General features: G+C 39.8%; 1 protein-coding gene across 1 annotated transcript; it reads right to left on the reverse strand.

Moving 5' to 3' along the window:
* Positions 1–4,165: 4,165 nt before the first annotated feature.
* snapc2 (small nuclear RNA activating complex, polypeptide 2) lies at positions 4,166–14,621 on the reverse strand. Its single transcript, XM_035149717.2, has 6 exons — positions 14,165–14,621; positions 11,168–11,329; positions 10,843–10,966; positions 9,538–10,230; positions 7,882–7,970; positions 4,166–5,044 (listed from the first exon to the last, which is right to left on the reverse strand). The coding sequence occupies exons 1-6, from the start codon at positions 14,378–14,380 to the stop codon at positions 4,751–4,753; spliced, it is 1,578 nt and encodes a 525-aa protein (XP_035005608.2). The 5' UTR covers positions 14,381–14,621; the 3' UTR covers positions 4,166–4,750.
* Positions 14,622–17,139: the final 2,518 nt, after the last annotated feature.

Genomic DNA, 17,139 nt, shown 5'->3' on the forward strand with positions numbered 1-17,139 from the left:
TTTCTTTACTCCTCTATCTATCTCTCCGTTGCATCCTCCCCCGTGCAATGTCCCTGTCCCTTCTCCCATCTCGCTCCATACTCCTGCTTTCTCGTTCGTCTAATGGAGACGCAGTAATTCACTCAGCGGCACGATAATGTGACAGAGTGCTGGCTCAGCCTCTGGCCTGCCAGCTAACAGGACACAATGGATGGACGGAAAATAGAAGGGGAAAGGGTATCGAGACCAAGCGAGGAGAAAGAAACCGAAAAGGAGGGGAGAGAGGGGGGAGATGGATGGGGCAGAGGGAGTGGCTGTGACGGGATTGAAAGATGAAAGGACAGTCGGGGAAATACATTGCATAACTTTTCCACACAAACCTGTAAGTGAGTCGCAGCTTACACTGTGGCACCGGTATATGTAGAAAGAATTCTAATTGAACAAAAATGTAACTTTACTACACCCTGCTTCATTTTGGGTCTGATTGGAGGTTTTTATATGTTTTACCTCACAGAAGGGCCTAAAGGTTTTTTACTTTACAACGAAAAACACAGGCTATTTATCTCTATCGCATTGGTTTCGACAGTGTCAGCTTTCATTTAACAATCATATACAGTTGTGTATAGAAAGCTGTGCAAAATGAATGAAGAACATGCCAGACGCGGTACAAAACATTCAACTTGACATTCAGAAAGTCTTCGTTTCTGGGCCCTTGATTTCTACGGAGCATCAAAGTCCTGAAACTGGTTCCAAAAAGATATTTTTGCACAAGATAATAACGGTGCAATTGATCCGTGTGCGGTTATATAGTTTATATATAACCTGATTTACTTTAATTGTTCACATTAAATCCATACGTTGTACACATAAGTTATAGCCTTGTAAGAACACAATAATCCACTTCATACATTTCTGTGGTGTTAAATGTTAAATGGTCTAATGGTTACATAGCGCCTTTCTTGTCTTGGTGACCACTCCAAGTGCTTTACGGTGCTTTTTTTTTTTGTTGCCAATCACACATTCACCATTCATACGGTGCATCAATGTGCAGCTCTATCTCTATCACACATCTCTCACACACTGGGGGGGGGTTCAGTATCTTGCCCAAGGGCACTTCGACGTGCGGTGTCGGGGAGACTGGGAACGAACCGCCAACATTCTGGTTATAGGATCAGCTCTACCTTCTGAGATCTCATCTCGGAGGACTGCGGTAGCAAATTAGCATTATCATTTGCTGAATGTGAAATACATATACATTTGTAGTCGTGTATAATTCATCTAATCTATGTCTACCACTCTTAATTTAACGCTGTGTGTGTGTGTGTGCGCGTGTGTGTGTGTGCGTGTGTGTAATATGACTACTGTACCTGTCTGTCAAGCTATTTTTATTTGAACACTGGAGGGTACTGAATCAGTGCTGATTGGCTGGTGGCGGACTCAGCAAATTGTATCTGTTGGCATGTCAAGCTCCTATTTATGGATCGGAGTATTGTAGTCTAGCTTTAATAAGAACTCAAATATGAATAATGGATTGCACCTGATGTCTAAAATAGCCGTGAAGAATGCATGTGTGACAGGCTGTATGAGGCGTGAGTGACAGCTCCTCCTGCATCTCTCATCTTTTGGAAGACCCTGCTTAAGCCCCGCCTACCTTCCCCGGCCCCCTTATGGAATCCTCGTGCATGTCCTGACGCTGACTCTGTCCCTAGTATATCCTGCCAAACGTGGACTGTTATTTTCTGTGAAATTTGTACTTTTGAACAAAGCTATTATCAAAGTAATATATCTTTAATGTTAGGTATGTGCAATGTTAGCAATAACGTAAATACATCAGTAAAGGAATATATTTGATATTTAAATGCAGTGAACATAGAATATGTTATAACAACAATGACAGATGGAGTTTTCACCTGTTTTTAAAAGCAATATTATTATTAAGAGTGTAAATTCAAAATGAGTGCCATAAACCATTGTTTCCTGATATGTTTCAGTTTATCTGACTTTGTTTCAGTCCTCTGCCTCATTGTTGTTTGTTCCAGTACTAAGTGTTGAAGCTTCCCAGTATGTCTCTGTATCATGAATGCTGACTTGGTGAAGCTATAGCAACAGAAATAAAGACAACATGCTGCTTCTGTCTGCCTTGAGCTGTTATTGATGAACACACACTGTCAACTGGTTTATCCGGAACAGAATACAAACACTCAAAGGTAAAATTCGAATTTCTGAGTAATATTCTGACATTTTTCTTTGGACATGGGGTAGAAAGAATAACCACTTCATAGAGTAAGACAAGTTTTCAAAGGACTCATCTGTTATATTGAGGCTTGGTTTAATGTCAATGGAATTGTTTCTTTAGATTAAGCTACAGAAGCTTCAGATCTAGAAAATGAGTTTTTAATTAATGGCACGTAGTAGGTTATAGGAAGTCAAAGGTTATTAAATGATGGTCCGATAGATTAGGATTGTGTGGATGGATAATATATTCAATATTGATCAAAGGTGTGGTTAAAACAATGAGTGGGATGATGTCCACATTGACTGAGACCGACTGAGTCTAATATTGAAATAAACACAGCAGGCTCTAATTACCAATGTCCACGTGAATATTAAAATCACCAAACAATAATTACTGTCTGTCTTAAGGACGAGGCTTGATAGAAACCCAGAGAATTTGGTTCAATATTCAGAGTAAGCCCCAGGAGCATTGCAGACTTCAACAAATGGTATCGGCTGTAGTGATTTCCAGGATTCTGTGATAAACACAGAACATGTCTTTCAAATAAGTTATAGTTTAGTTTAGGTTTGGGATTTATCGATAAACTGAAGTCAAGAATAGCTGCAACTCCAGAAAGCCTTGGATGGCAGTGATCTTATTTTTAAAAGACATTTAATTATCTTGTTTTATTGTATTTTTGTCTTAATTCTTCTCAGGTTTTATATGAAATTCCTTCTCTACTTATTTTTGATTTATAAATGTACTCAGGCGGTGGTCTCTATCGGGTCCCTTTGGGGCCTTGATGGGGTTTGGGGTGTGTGACTGATCTAAAAGGAGCACAGAGAAGTGTGTAGGATGCAGCTGGGCCTCCAAGTCCCAACTCTGGGTTGTCATTTGGGCTCAATAAATTCAGTTATATATTTAGATCAGAGAGTCGCTCCATTCAAAGTGGTATGAATGTTGTTTTACCTCATAAAACCAGGTTTCCTCCAGAAAGTTTCCCAATTGTCATCAAAGCCACCTCGACTAGGGGGTTTGACATTTGACTCCATATTAAAGAAGCCGTGAGTTGTTGCTGCTGACGTGAACTCGATATTTACGTTTAGCATTAGCCAGCAGCTTCAGTTCTGATTCAATGTCAAATGTTATAGGGATTATTTGTCATCCCTATAAAGTCTCCATAGTAGAGTGGGAGTCAGAGCCTTCAGCTATCAACCTCTCCTGTGGACTCATCTCCAAGTTTCAGTTTGAGAAGCAGACAAACCTCTGTAGTCGGTTTAAAACCTTCCTTTTAGATAAAGGTTATGGTTAGGGCTGGCTCAGGTCTGCTAATATAGGCCTAGATTATCAGGGGATGTATTACACATGGAACTTCTCTTTCCTCCTCTTAATCATATTAACATCTCATCAATACATGGGACTGACCTGACTTCTTCCCCAGAGTCCACCGTGGAACGTGGTAGAAACTGATCATGGATTATGATTACAACTATCCTTGAACAATATGCCTGCCTGCACACTTTTCTCAGGAATGTTGTGAATATTGGATTAAACTGACCTTTTTCCAATAACCAATTTAAATTATTTTTGTCTTGAAAACTTCCTGGTAAATATAAGAAATTGAGGGAATTGTAAAATAAATTGCTACCCAAGTTCTTGCTTCAATATAACAACGCCTCTGGGCACCAGGTCAGCTAAGTCAAGAAGTTTTTCTCAGTTCTGTGGAAAGAACTTGACTGTCTTTCAGAGCCCTGGCCTCAACCCCACCCAACACCTCTGGGGTTAACTGGTGTTTAGCATATATTTTATACAAGTAAGATTTTATTTGATACTTAATAATTCTCTGAATTCAGACAGCTGTCATCATCATCTCATCATCAAGAGCACAACCAGAGACAATATTATTTTCTCACATTTTAAGTCAATTTCAGTAGTTAAACAAATTCTGAACTCTTGATAAGTCCTTTAAGAAAACATCTTTTATAAAATAAAAAAAATTCTAAACATTTCATTCTTTGTTATTCACAATAAATACTTCATTTCATTTATTTGTTGTGGAAACATAAATATCTAATAATACCATGAAAAACATTCTAAAACAAAATATGTTAGTATTACATAATCATGGTAAAATATAATAATATTTAGAGAGTATTATTAAAAACGAGAAATTCATGTTACGATGAGACGGACTCGTGGTGGTAGCAGCACGCTGTGGTTTTGGCATCAGTACATATGCAATGCAATAACAGTCTGTGCTTATTATTAGCAATGGAACAGAAACTAAATAAAACTGTCTGAAATCTAAATTAAAGAAGCAACAGTCAGTTTTAAGAATAAATAAACAAGTTGATGAATCTGAAGAGAAATTCAAAGCAAACTTTCACATTTCACAAATTCTATTTTTTTGTATTCAGAAAATACACAAGCTAAAAACGCAGCCCTTCAGCAATTGACAACCTACACATTTGTGGGTCAAGACTGTGTGAGATGAGAACATGACTAATTCCTCCTAAAAAAACATTGCACATTTGTTTTATACGTTTTGAATGCAACCTATCTACGCATCAAAAGTTGCAGTGGCACCAAAAAAGGATTGAGGGGCGTGAATCCCATCTCATTGTCCTTCCCTGGTTGGACAGAGGAGTTGTTGGTTCCTGATGATTGGCTCTCAGCCACCTCCGGCTCTTCACTGTCCTTGACTCCACTGCTGTCGACGGCCTGAGCAGTGTTCTGCTGACAGGCTGGGATGTCTCGACCACCTGTCTGAGCAGAGAGTCCATCCTGTTGGTCTTTAAACAGTTCTCTGCCATTCGTGGAGTTAGCAGGGGATGATAGACTTTGGTACATCTGAAACAGGAGGATGACATTCAAGGTTAATGCAAATATAAATGTAAATATATATATATATAAATAAGCAAATTGTAAATAAGCAAATGCTGGACTATACTGAAACTTGCAAGCTAGTGATACTAGCAGAGGATCATACACAGATCTCAGTAATTACTATACTACACTGTAACCTGGACTTAAGGGTTTGTCATATTACTCACTACTTGTTCACGTTTGGCTGGTAACCGGCCTGTCTGTGGTGTTAGAACAGACTCATTGCTGTAGTTGAGTTGATAATTAAGGTGGGTGTTTGTGCTAATCAATTATTTTACAGGAATTGACATGTCTTCAAAAGGTTCCCCCCCCAGGCTTAGTTCAAATTATATTGAGTCTAATCATGTCTGGTTCTGGGTCCTATTGTATTGTCACAGGGTTCTGGTTCGTGTTCTTTAACTCAATTTGTAAGAATCTGTGAGGTCTTGGTTCTGCTTCCACTGCTTTTTTTTTTACAAACCTTAACATTTTGGTTTTGTGTCATTTAAAGACGATTAAGCTTCAGTTACCTGTTCACACCTGGCATTTAAGTCTCAGGTGATTCATTAACAACTGGACAGCTCTAAGTTCAAGAGTGAACTCACAGACCCAGAGTTTAACAATAATTATCTGGTGTTGTAGCTCACCATGTTCAAATTTTCCCCACCACAGTTCTATAATGAAACATAACATTTTTTAACTTTTAAACTGTAAATAACGCAGTTTAAAGTCGAATATCAATGTTGGGGCCTGCGAACACTTGGATGACACCACACGAGCAATATGGAGGCATGTTGTGTTTTGTTTCTGTTTATTATGTCTGAAGAAGAGGTCACTTTGGCTGAAACACTGTTTAGCCGTGAGACTAAAGTGTTAAATAGATAGAGTGAATAAAAAAATGTCAGTGAACTATCCCTTTAACGAGCAGATCACAAAGAAAGCAGTGGCTACAACTCAAAAGTGAGCCAAACTTACAGCCCCGTTTTTTGTGAAGTTATTTTTACCCAATGCTTTTCTGCAACCGTTCTTCGTGTTGTGCTTACAGTGTCACTTTTACACAGCTGTTGAAAAACTAGCTAGAACCAGGTACGAGTGTTAGAAAACTGAATGCTCATCTCATGACAGCCTGCAGATACAGATTGAAGGCTTTGATTAGTACCTTCTGTTCCTTGCTTTTAAAAGTTATTCAATCATCTCTTAAAAATACCAGCAGTAGAATTGCAAGTAGAAAATAACTAATTTATAAAGAAAGTAAAACAATCTTAAAGTTCTGAGGTTTTCAGCTAAATTTGCTAACATCTTATGGAAGTATAATGGTTGCATAACATGATATGCTTTATTTTCACTCAGTAACAATACAGTCTGTTAGGGTGCCCTGACCTCTAGAGGCCAGTCAGTATGAATGCGAAATGTAAAAAACTACTCCCAATGGGCCTCAATCACAAACATCATGTTTGACACACAAATCTGGGATTCATCAATATGTTTTTACCTAAATTTATTCACAGAGTACGAACAAATTTAGAACTTCCTCAGACCATGCATACGCACAAATCAAGGCCCGGCTGTCCTAGATAATATAAACTGGAGGCACTGGTAGCTTAGTCCTTTGTTCATCACCACTCAGCTCCACACAAGAAAAACCAGCACAACTGGGACAGGAGGTGGGAGGTGCAGGAGTGTGTGTGTCTGCTCGCCTCTTCTCACACACACACGCACACGCACACGCACACACACACACACGCATTTATTATTAATCGATGATGTCGGATCATGACTCCGGATCGTTCCGCTCACTTTAACCCCGATGTCCTGACTGTGAGCGTCACGTTACGTCTTGTGTCTGATAAACTCTAGAGCGACTCAAACCAACACAAAGTAAACATCAGTCCTGTATGTGTCCTAATAACTTGTGATCAGTGCTGGTGTTTATTGTTAAAGTGTAAAGTGAGCGCAGGTCAGAGGGGGAGTGAGGAGGAAACAGACTCCAACAGAGACACAGGACGACTGGACCTTTAATGAGCGTCTGTCCTGATCCTGAAGCAGCGGTGTTATAACGTCCACGTCGCATCTAAGAGACATGTCCACAGCTCTAGTGCTCAGCTCTGTGCAGGACACAGCATTCAGCGCCTCAGTTATTGCAGCCCAGGTTTAATTCTTTTTAAACATGGTCACTCTGGAGGACACGCTACAGAGAAGTGTTACTTTTGTGGCTTCCACCTCCGACACAATTGTTTAAATTTCTGGTTGTGGAAATCTTTTCTCTCTTCAACTCCTCTGTTCAGCACACCGCTGGCTTCATGACAAACAGATGTCCTTATATGGAGAAATAGAGGCGTGGCAGTATGCTAATTACAGAGAGCGGACACGCGCCTGTCGATTTAGAATGATTCTGATTCACAAACATACACATGGTGGTAAGAATAAAATCGGCTTGTGCGCACGTGTCATGAATCCGGTGGCAATTTTGCGCACACACACTTATTTTCTGCAGAGAGCAAGAACATTTCTGCGCATATTTAGTGGATGAAGGCCAATGAAACTAATTTTTATGATCAATCCAATCCGAACAGAATTTATTTTGGTGTCCATTTGCCTTTCAAATTCTTTTTGGTCAACAACTTCTGACTTAAACCAGGTGATGTGATTGACTGAGCAACTTAACTAGTCTTAACAGAGGTCAGGAGTTCTTTGCTCACAGATGCAGCAGAGCTAACGGCCAAACCTTGTTCCAAAGACAAAACGCAGACTAAACTGAATCTTTTATCTGTTCACTCTCACGGAAGTCAGTATCCAACTGACTATTGTGTAACAAGTTGTACCTGGATCAGATGTTTGTGCAGTTTGGTGCAGTGCAGCAGGGAAAGCTCCTCTGGAAGAGACATCAACAGGTCCAACATGATGGCACTCTCTGGAGGAGAAGGACAAGGTTATAAATTGATTAGAAACAATTAATTAGTCTAATACGAAAAATGTTTATTAGTTTACATATTTAAAAAAAATAAACTACAAGTTTACAATACATTCATGTGATGTCTTGGGATGGTAGAGGCTTTCTTAAGATCAGTGTTGTTTTAGAAAAATACATTTGCCAGTCTGATAATTTAGCCCTGTGCTTGTCATATTTTCATTCAAACAATCTATTAATATAAATACATTTTTTTAAATAAACGAACAAACAACATGACAGCTCCACTTCCACCAAAATACATATCATAATACATTTTTTCTCAAGGATGGTATATACAAATTTAGGTAGTTTTATTTATGTATTTCCAAGTGCTCAGTTTTCCAGTAATTTCGGTTTTAACTGCTTATTTTTATATAACTTGAATTACCACCCTGTGGTTGTATACCTCCACCAACCAGTGCAGTCTCACTCCCTTCAGGTGTTCCAGACATATTGTATTCACAATAAGATGAGGTAACCGTGACCTTTACCTTTGACCATTGAAATCTAATTTGCTAGTCTTCAAATTTGGTAAAACCATTCACTTGGACGCAAGAAAGATGAAGGCTCTGCATACATTTGTTAGAAATTCTGTTGTTTTTACCCAGTCTGACTTTACACGTGTCCGATCACATTGTTTGTGTGTGTTTGTGTGTGTGTTTGTGTGTGTGTGTGTGTGTGTGTGCGAGTCAGAAACGTCAGCCGAGCCTGTGAGTGAGAGAGAGTGAGAGAAAGAGTGAGAGTGAAAGTGAGAGTGAGAGTGAGAGAAAGAGAAGCGGAGTCAGTGTGTGGGTGTCTGCGCACTCATGAACGACCTGATTAAAAAATCAATGGCCATGGTCACTGTGACCTTACCCAAACACACGTTTTGCCTGGTGAATCTCAGATCTCAGGAACACCTCAAGAGAATGCTTTCAAATTTCAATATTCAAAGATAAACTGATTAACTTTCAGTGGTCAAAAGTAAAAGGTCACAGTGACCTTATATGAATCTGGAAAGAAAATGTATGTAAATGGAATCTGCATTGGTTGGCGGAGGCATACAACCGCAGTACGATAATTCTAGTTTCTACCAAGTTGAAAGAAATTCCCACAAGGTGTTCCAGAGATGTTGCATTCACAAAAATGGGACAGATGAACATTCATACAGAAAATCCAAAAACATAATGCCTCAAGCCACTGGTTATCGCCGGCGCGGAGGCATGAAAACTAGATGGAACATCATGATTGACAGCTGAGACTGACTCCCTATTGGTCGAGCGTGTGTATCGGCGGGACCTCGATAACGGGGATCGATTTACTCTGGCTCCAAAAAACATCATCACCGCAAGATGACTGTATTTGTCTCCGGGATACTTTGCATTAATTTCTAAAGAAGTGGGAGGAAGTGGAGGCCCGTTTTCCAGCTTTATTTACAGTCTATGTGGTGAACTCACAGATTGGATGTTGCTTGTTTAATGTGGCCGTTGTTTAAACTTGTGCCATGCTGCGAACATTGAAACATACTAAACAATGATCTCCAACTCACCCATGGGGGTGAGGGGGCGCTTGTCGTCCGGCTCGTGCATGGCGCTCATGTAGTGATAGATCCTCTCAAAGTCCACATCACAGTTGACAGCGAAGGTCCTGATAGTGGTTTTGGTGGCAGATCTGCTGGTGCAGCCAACCCTGGAAGGAAATGCAGCAGCAGGTGTGGAGAGCGGGGCCACTGGGTGGTTGGAGGTGGCTGAAATGGAAGACTTCACAGAGGATGGAGCAGTACAGGGGAATGGGGTGAGACTGGTGGCAGACGAAGCGAGGGGCATGTCAGGACTGGAAGAAGTGGACTTTAAAGTAGAGACGGTGGAGGGTTGCCGCTCTGATAGCTGCTGTGTAGGCTGCTTTACAATGCCGCCAACATTCACAGTCTTCACCTCTGAAGTAGTATTGGAACAGGCTGTGACTGGGATCGCAGCCGGTGACACAAGCTGTGGAGTTGTAGGAGGCACGAGTACCTCTGCTCTACCTGGGGGGTGGGAGGGGACAGCAGCTGGAGAGGAGCCGGTGGCAGCAGGTCGGGTTCCGGCTGCGTTTGAAGGCTGTTGCTGGGGTGGAGGGATTCTGTTATTTGGCAATCGAACCACATTGGATAATACTGGGAGTCTCCGGGCCGGACCTATGGTTGGTGCTGGCGTCTTCAATACCACAAAAGGATGGGCTGTTTTGGTGCCAGGGCGCTTACCTGAGGGGGCAACATTTTACACAGGATGTAATTATATCACAGTAACATGGAGGAAGGTACAGCCTCAGCCAGAACATATTCTTGGACAGGCCTCCGACTTCTAACTTTTAAGAATGGGGAAAAAATATACTGTCAATATTTCTATATATATATATAGAAAACCCACACTCGAGTGCAATTCCAAGTTTGATCTTTTGTTATTATGAGGCTTCAGCAGTTTCATTTAGTCAAAACAAGTGCCACTTTTAGCATCCCTTTACTTGCTTTAACGGCACCAACCAACAAATACAGCCTCAAAAATGACATTAGTTGACTAGGTATTAGACTTTAGAGTCACCTGTTGAGTAAAAAAAAAGAGCAATTAATAGCTCATGCATTTGTTCAGGCAGGATTATAAAAAAAACTAACTTTTACTCAGTCAAACTGTCAATTTGAGATTTAGGGTGTAACGACCTGTTGGTGTTTACTGACTTTACTTAAGTTATACTGAAACAGGGGATAGAATATGTAAAACAAGCAGAAAGACAAACCCATTTTATGGACCATTTATGTGGAGCCGTGATCAGGCTGGAGTCTCTATTATACCAGTTGGAAATGACAGAGGGAACATACCTTTGCTTGGTCTCTGAGGGACGCAGCGACCCACACGTCTGCCTGCGACTGTGGACAGTCTGTTGTCCTGAGGAGGGTCGCAGTTCCTCAGAGTGCGAGGTTCCGTGGATGACACTATCAGCATCTTAAAAAACACACAGAGAGCGAGAAGGTGGAATGAATGAAATGGGGCCCCAGCGATTCCACAAAACTGTTTCTCATCACATTCTCTTATCCAACAGTAGCTCATTTCTCAAAGCATGGAAAAGAAAATTGTCAAAATAAAACTTAAATCAGAAACTAAAACAGTTATAATCTAACCTGTCATATGTGTATCTTGCCATACCTGAGAGAAAGCACTACAAATGGGTTCGTTGAGGGTCCCAGTCATAGCCAGAGCCATGTGTGTCCACATCTCGATGGGCTTCCTGACCATCTCTTTGTTTTTCAGGTAGAAGCTCGCAGAGGAGATCACTTTGTCCTTAAGACCCTCTACAACAGAGTGGATCTAAAGAAGAAAAGGATCCGTCAACACCTCTATATACTGTACCTTACATAGCTCTGTTTACAAAGCTCCTTACAAAGCAGTTCTTTACTGTAGAAGGACATTCACTGTCTCTACAATGTTTCATTTTTGCATTTAATACCTTTATTTACATAGTTGTAAAGTAGATACATCTGGAATTTGGACTGAGGCTCATGTAAACAAAAAGTCGTGAAGATTTATGTACTGACAAGGAAACTCACCACACACACCTTCATTTTTCAAAGCTACTTTCTAACAATCACTAGAGATATTACAATAACTGAATTTCACAATTACAGTTATGAATCATAACATTTTGTCAAAACCTCTGCACATATTGATATATTATATATATATATATATATCAATAAGTTGCAGCTTTATAACTATTGCTGAAACAGAAGCGCACTCAGGACTACATCTATCTTCTAATAGTTACCTCCTTATCTTATCTAGTTATTTAGCAGGATTATGCAAAGACCACAGGACGGATTTCCACAAAACTGATCCAAGAACTGGGTGTCATTTTCTCAGCAGCATTTCCCACAGAATGTATTCAATCTATGGCAATGGATAGCACATGCATGCTCACAAAGATTGCTCTCACATGCAACAGATTCTGTGAGGGCCAGATACACAGACAAAGGTAATTCAATTCAAACACTTTCATTAATCCCTCTGGGCAATTCATTTGGAGCAGCTCGTACAGACAGGTACAAGATACAAGGAGACTACGTGAGGTATAAGAATATACAAGAATAAATATCGAGTAAATAACAAAGTTAATGACACTAAAAAGCTTGAAAAGGTGAATACAAAGATCAGCTACAAATGAGGCAAGCGTTTAAGAATCTATGTACCATTTAAAAGACGGATTGCAGAAGCGATACACAATTTGTGGGTAACAACGTTCTGACGTCCACAAGAAAAACTGAGATGAGTATTAAGACTCTAAAAATATTGATGTAAACAAATTACCTTAAGTATTAACAATCAGATAAATTCTATGAAAAATAAATTTGTGGTCTATATTTGTGAGAGTGTTTTAAGTATACTGCTTGAAATAACCAAGTGGATATTTTGTAGCTAGAGTGGCAAATTTGATGTGTGTGTGTGTTTATTTTTGTGTATATATTTATGTGCCTTTATGTAACATATATTTTGTTAGCTACGTTCACTACGTTAGTTTTAAATATTTTTTATTCAAAGTATTTGGGCTGCTCAGTAGTTATTACTTTTTTACATTATAAGTGTGACTAATTAATCACACAGTGGTAATGAAAGTCATTCACTTTTTAAGTCTCATAGTTTCTCTGAAATAGTTTCATGGGCAGTGGTATCTTTTTATCATTAATTTTATTGAATATTTGTCATTACTTCATTTAGTTCAAGTCATTTTGTGTGTTTTCATTAATCAATTAATTAATTTGTTTCCTCAAATTCATTCATGCATTCACAGACTGAACAAATGTGACGTCCCATTCAGCCGAAGGGAAGTTCTCCTTTATAGGACGTAGAAGAAGACATGTTCAACTCGGCCCGCAGACTGAGAGAACACTGCCTCAACCCCACTGCTAAAGGTCACTTATTTAAGTTTATTATTTAAAATTTAAGTTAACATTTTATTGTTATTAAGTGTATCCTGTATCTTAAACACACCAAATTGGTCACTGCACTTCCCAGGGCTAGTAAGAATACACAGGTGAGTACAGAGTGTGAACAGAGCATGAAGCCGATAAGATGAATGGTCCGAGTTCCACAGACAGACGGACAGACAATGGAAGTAGTAGATAGATTATACTGAAATGTATTCTCAGTATTAGCATCAATAGTAGTATTAATACCAGGAAGGCAGAACGCTCGATCTCCTGGGCCCAGAGGTATGACGGCAGTAACTCTACTGCACATATTCAATGAGCTGACAATTAACAATGGACAGCTTACAACTTCAGTGATGCACCGAATTATTTAGTTTGAAGTTGCAGTGTGTAGAATTTAGTGACATAAAGTGGTTAAGTTGCATGTTGCAGCTGAATAACTCTCACCTCATCCTCCCCTTCCAAACATTGAAGAACCTGTGTTAACCTTCGGTTTTCATAAACACTCAAAGGATGTTTACTTTGTCCAGTCTGGGCTACTACAAGAAACATGGCGGCCTCCATAGAGAGGAACCCCCCGATGTAAATATAAAGTATTTCAATATAAAAGGGCCCATTCTAGGGTAAATAAAACAACAATTTATATAATTTAGATGAAACACACTCATGAAAACATCACTAGAATTATTTTATATACATTTTCAATTGATCCCTTTCACCTAAATCGTACACACTCGACCTTTAAGTGTCTCGTGATGTCTCTCATTTGGCTCTCTGATTTATTGTAAGTGCATTCACGGACAGTAAACTTCAGCATTAGTCCTCTAGACTTTGTTTAAAACGCAACATGAACTCTCGATGGCAGAAAAGATATTAGTCTGAGGACAAGCAGCCTATATCAAGTGTGTACTTTCTACCCTGAAGGATCAGCCAGTGCACAGTGTTGATAAGTGTGTGGTGATGAACGTGTAGCAGTGACAGCCACTTTCACCCTCTAGGGCCTATGTTTACCGTTATTGCCTAGAGTCTAGGCAATAACGGTAAACATTAGTTGTCCAATTCAACCACGGTTCGTTTGACAGAGCAAAACACGTGGACGAATTCCTGGTTTGTTTGTCAAACAAATAATAACAACACAGTCAATAAATATTAAACCTCAAGAGAGGGAAGTGGCACTTTGACAGTAATATCGGTGGAATGGGTAGAACGTCGCACGCACCTCAGCGATGGACCGAGCGGGCACCTGTTTCCTCAGGGCGGCGTAGTCGAGGTCTCCTCGGCCCCCAGTCGCCTCGCTGAGCGTTTGCAGGGCCTTCAGCAGATTCTTCCGCTCCGACCGCTTCCAGCTCTGGGACACTGCACCCGCGCCCGGCGGTGACCCGTCGGGTGTCCGGATGCGACCTGGTTTAATTCGAGTACGAGCAGGCGGCTTCATCTCGGCTCGCGTCGCCGATTCACACCAAGCTGGGTCGACAACAGCCGAACAGACAGATGATCACCGAGCTCTGGTCGGTTTGATCGCTGTGCCTCTCAAGTCTCTAACTCGGGGATTTTTGCGCAGAAATTTAAACCGTATCACTGACGTTAGAACACACGTTTTCCGGATAAACAAAGCTACTTCCGGTGCGATCTTCTTCTTCTTGTTTGATGCCGGGTGGCGTCTAGCCGTAATGTGCAGTACCGCCACCTACCCCAGTGGAGGGCGGGTTACTTCTTCCTTTTCTTCTTCTTGGGGTTTTATTGGCGGTTGGCAAACAATGATTTGGCGCATTACCGCCACCAGCTGGTATGGAGTGTGGATCAGGATGTCTTATAATTATATTCAGAATCAGTAATCAGAAATCTTTTTATTGGCCAAGTCTATTTTCACATACAGGAAATTGACTTGGTGTGGTTGTTGCATAGGACATAAAACAACAATATATATAAGTAGACAAAGCATTAACTGAAAATTAGCAAAAGAGCAAATATCTCTTCTATTGAGTAAAAAAACTAAAACAAACATATATTCTCTCACATTACATTTGTTTTTCTAAGATAGTCAAATAGTATTCGATAACATTTGCTTTTTGAGTTGTTTGTAGGATAGCTCTTAAATCAAAGTTTATTTTAATCTTGCCAAGGTTTACAAATAGTTGCATTCCTTCTTGCTCATATTTCGGACAGTGCACTATGACACGATGAACTGTTTCCTCTTGCCCACAACAATCACATTTTCCTGTATCATGTTTTCCTTTTTTTTTTTTGCAAAGTACTGTTTAGTCCTGTGTGTCCAAATCTGAGTCTTGATATTATTGTTTCTTCTCTCATGTTTCTTCCTGCCAGTCTCATTTCTCCCACTTTCCTTTGAATTTGGTAAAACCATCGTCCTTTCCTGTCTCCCTCCCATTCATCCCATAAGGTTTGTGGTATTTCATAATTGATCTTAATGGCCGTGTGTCCTTTATCTACTGTAGGGCTAACATTATTGCAATCATTTCTCCTGTATAGCACCTCACTGATCTTTATTCCCTATTTTAATATGAAATTCTGGAATTATAATTGCTACTCCCACCTTATTGAATAAAGTATTTGATGCATCTGTATGAACCTGCATATAACTGTAGTAACTGTCAATATGTGCCTGTATTGTACACAAATTGAAGATAGCCCCTCTATCCTTGTTTTTCTTTTTTAATAGTGTGAAATTTAAATTAGCCTCAGGTAGTATCCACGGTGCAATTGCTGGTAACGGTACTGTTGGACTGAAGTTTAATTCTACTATGTTTAGTTTTGTTGCTCTTTGTGCTACTGTCCATCCAAAGCTTGTGGTAATACTCTCCCCAGTTCTTGATTATATAGTTTTAGTTTGACTTCATTACCAATTTGTTTCCTTGTCTTATCCACTGACTATTTAAAACCCCATTAATTTGACTACTCCTCTACCTTCATAATGGCTTTCTGCAGAGTCTTTATGAGTTCCACATTTCTTCCCCTCTTCCAAATCGTTGCATCATCTGCAAACAGTGAGAATCCCATCCCATTTTCATTTCCATGAACACATCGTTTTGTCGTCATGGAGAAACATAAAGGACTTACTATACTGCCTTGAGGTGTGCCCTTTTCAATCATAAACTTTCCCTCAATAGCTTTTGCCTTTTGCTAAAATTATTAATTAACTCTAAATTTGACCCTTCATACCTAGCTTGCTTAGTCTTATTAATAATCAAAGAAGAGGCCACAACACTTTCTTTGTTTATTTGCGTCTTCCCAATTCCATGTTCCAAACATACAGTTGGATCTATTGTTTTTCTACCTTTTCTGAAGCCCCTCTGGTAGTTAGATATATCCTTTACTTTCTACATAATATGTTATGTGAGCTAAGTGCGGGTTAGAAAAGCAAAAAAAAAAAACAAACAAATATCTTACTTGCCCAATCATGAACAATTTCCCAGGATTCCGAACTCCCAACCCTGCATTCTCTACAGTTCTTTTCTCTCTTAGTTTGACAAGACAGATTCTTCTTCCCCACATTCACACAGCCCCGTTGTTTGTTCTCCTATTAAGTGCATTGTTTTGTTTAAGCCTGTGTGTCCTAACCGCAATCGTAATTTGAGTGTTTGGGTGTTTTCTTTCCTGATGCTGTCATTCCTCCCCCTTTTTGTTTTTTTTATTTTATATAGACGACGGCCTTTGTTTCCCTCATTCCAATGCGTTTGCCAAGCCTTTTGTGGTGTGCCTTTTTTATTACTGCTTCATCTTCAGCTCCACCAAATGCTCCATCTATAGTTATGTTTTGTTATGAAGCTTGTTTAGCCAGCAAGTCTGCTTTCATTCCCCTCAATGGCCCTGTGAGCTGGGATTCCCATAAACCTGACCTCTGTTTTCGTATGATACAGTCTCAATAGTGTTCCATTTATCTCAGATATCTACGTCTCATGTGTTTAAGGATGGCATGAATTCAAGTAATCCCATCGCTGATAATGATTCTGTGCATATTCCAGGAAATTGGCTAACATCTCAACTATACGTGAGTGGTCTGGTGTTTTTTTTCCATTACAATTATATTTAAATCTGGGATGACCAAAACAAAACCTGTATTTCCATCGTCCAGTTTTTTTTTCATGAATTGGAATAAACGTTTTATGTGTAGGTCTTAGTCTTTCTTCAACCAAACCTGGCTAACTTCCTCTTCCTTCATCTTGGTATTATTTC

The sequence above is a fragment of the Hippoglossus stenolepis genome, chromosome 23, assembly GCF_022539355.2.
Source record: "Hippoglossus stenolepis isolate QCI-W04-F060 chromosome 23, HSTE1.2, whole genome shotgun sequence".
In the NCBI taxonomy this organism is placed as follows: domain Eukaryota; kingdom Metazoa; phylum Chordata; class Actinopteri; order Pleuronectiformes; family Pleuronectidae; genus Hippoglossus; species Hippoglossus stenolepis.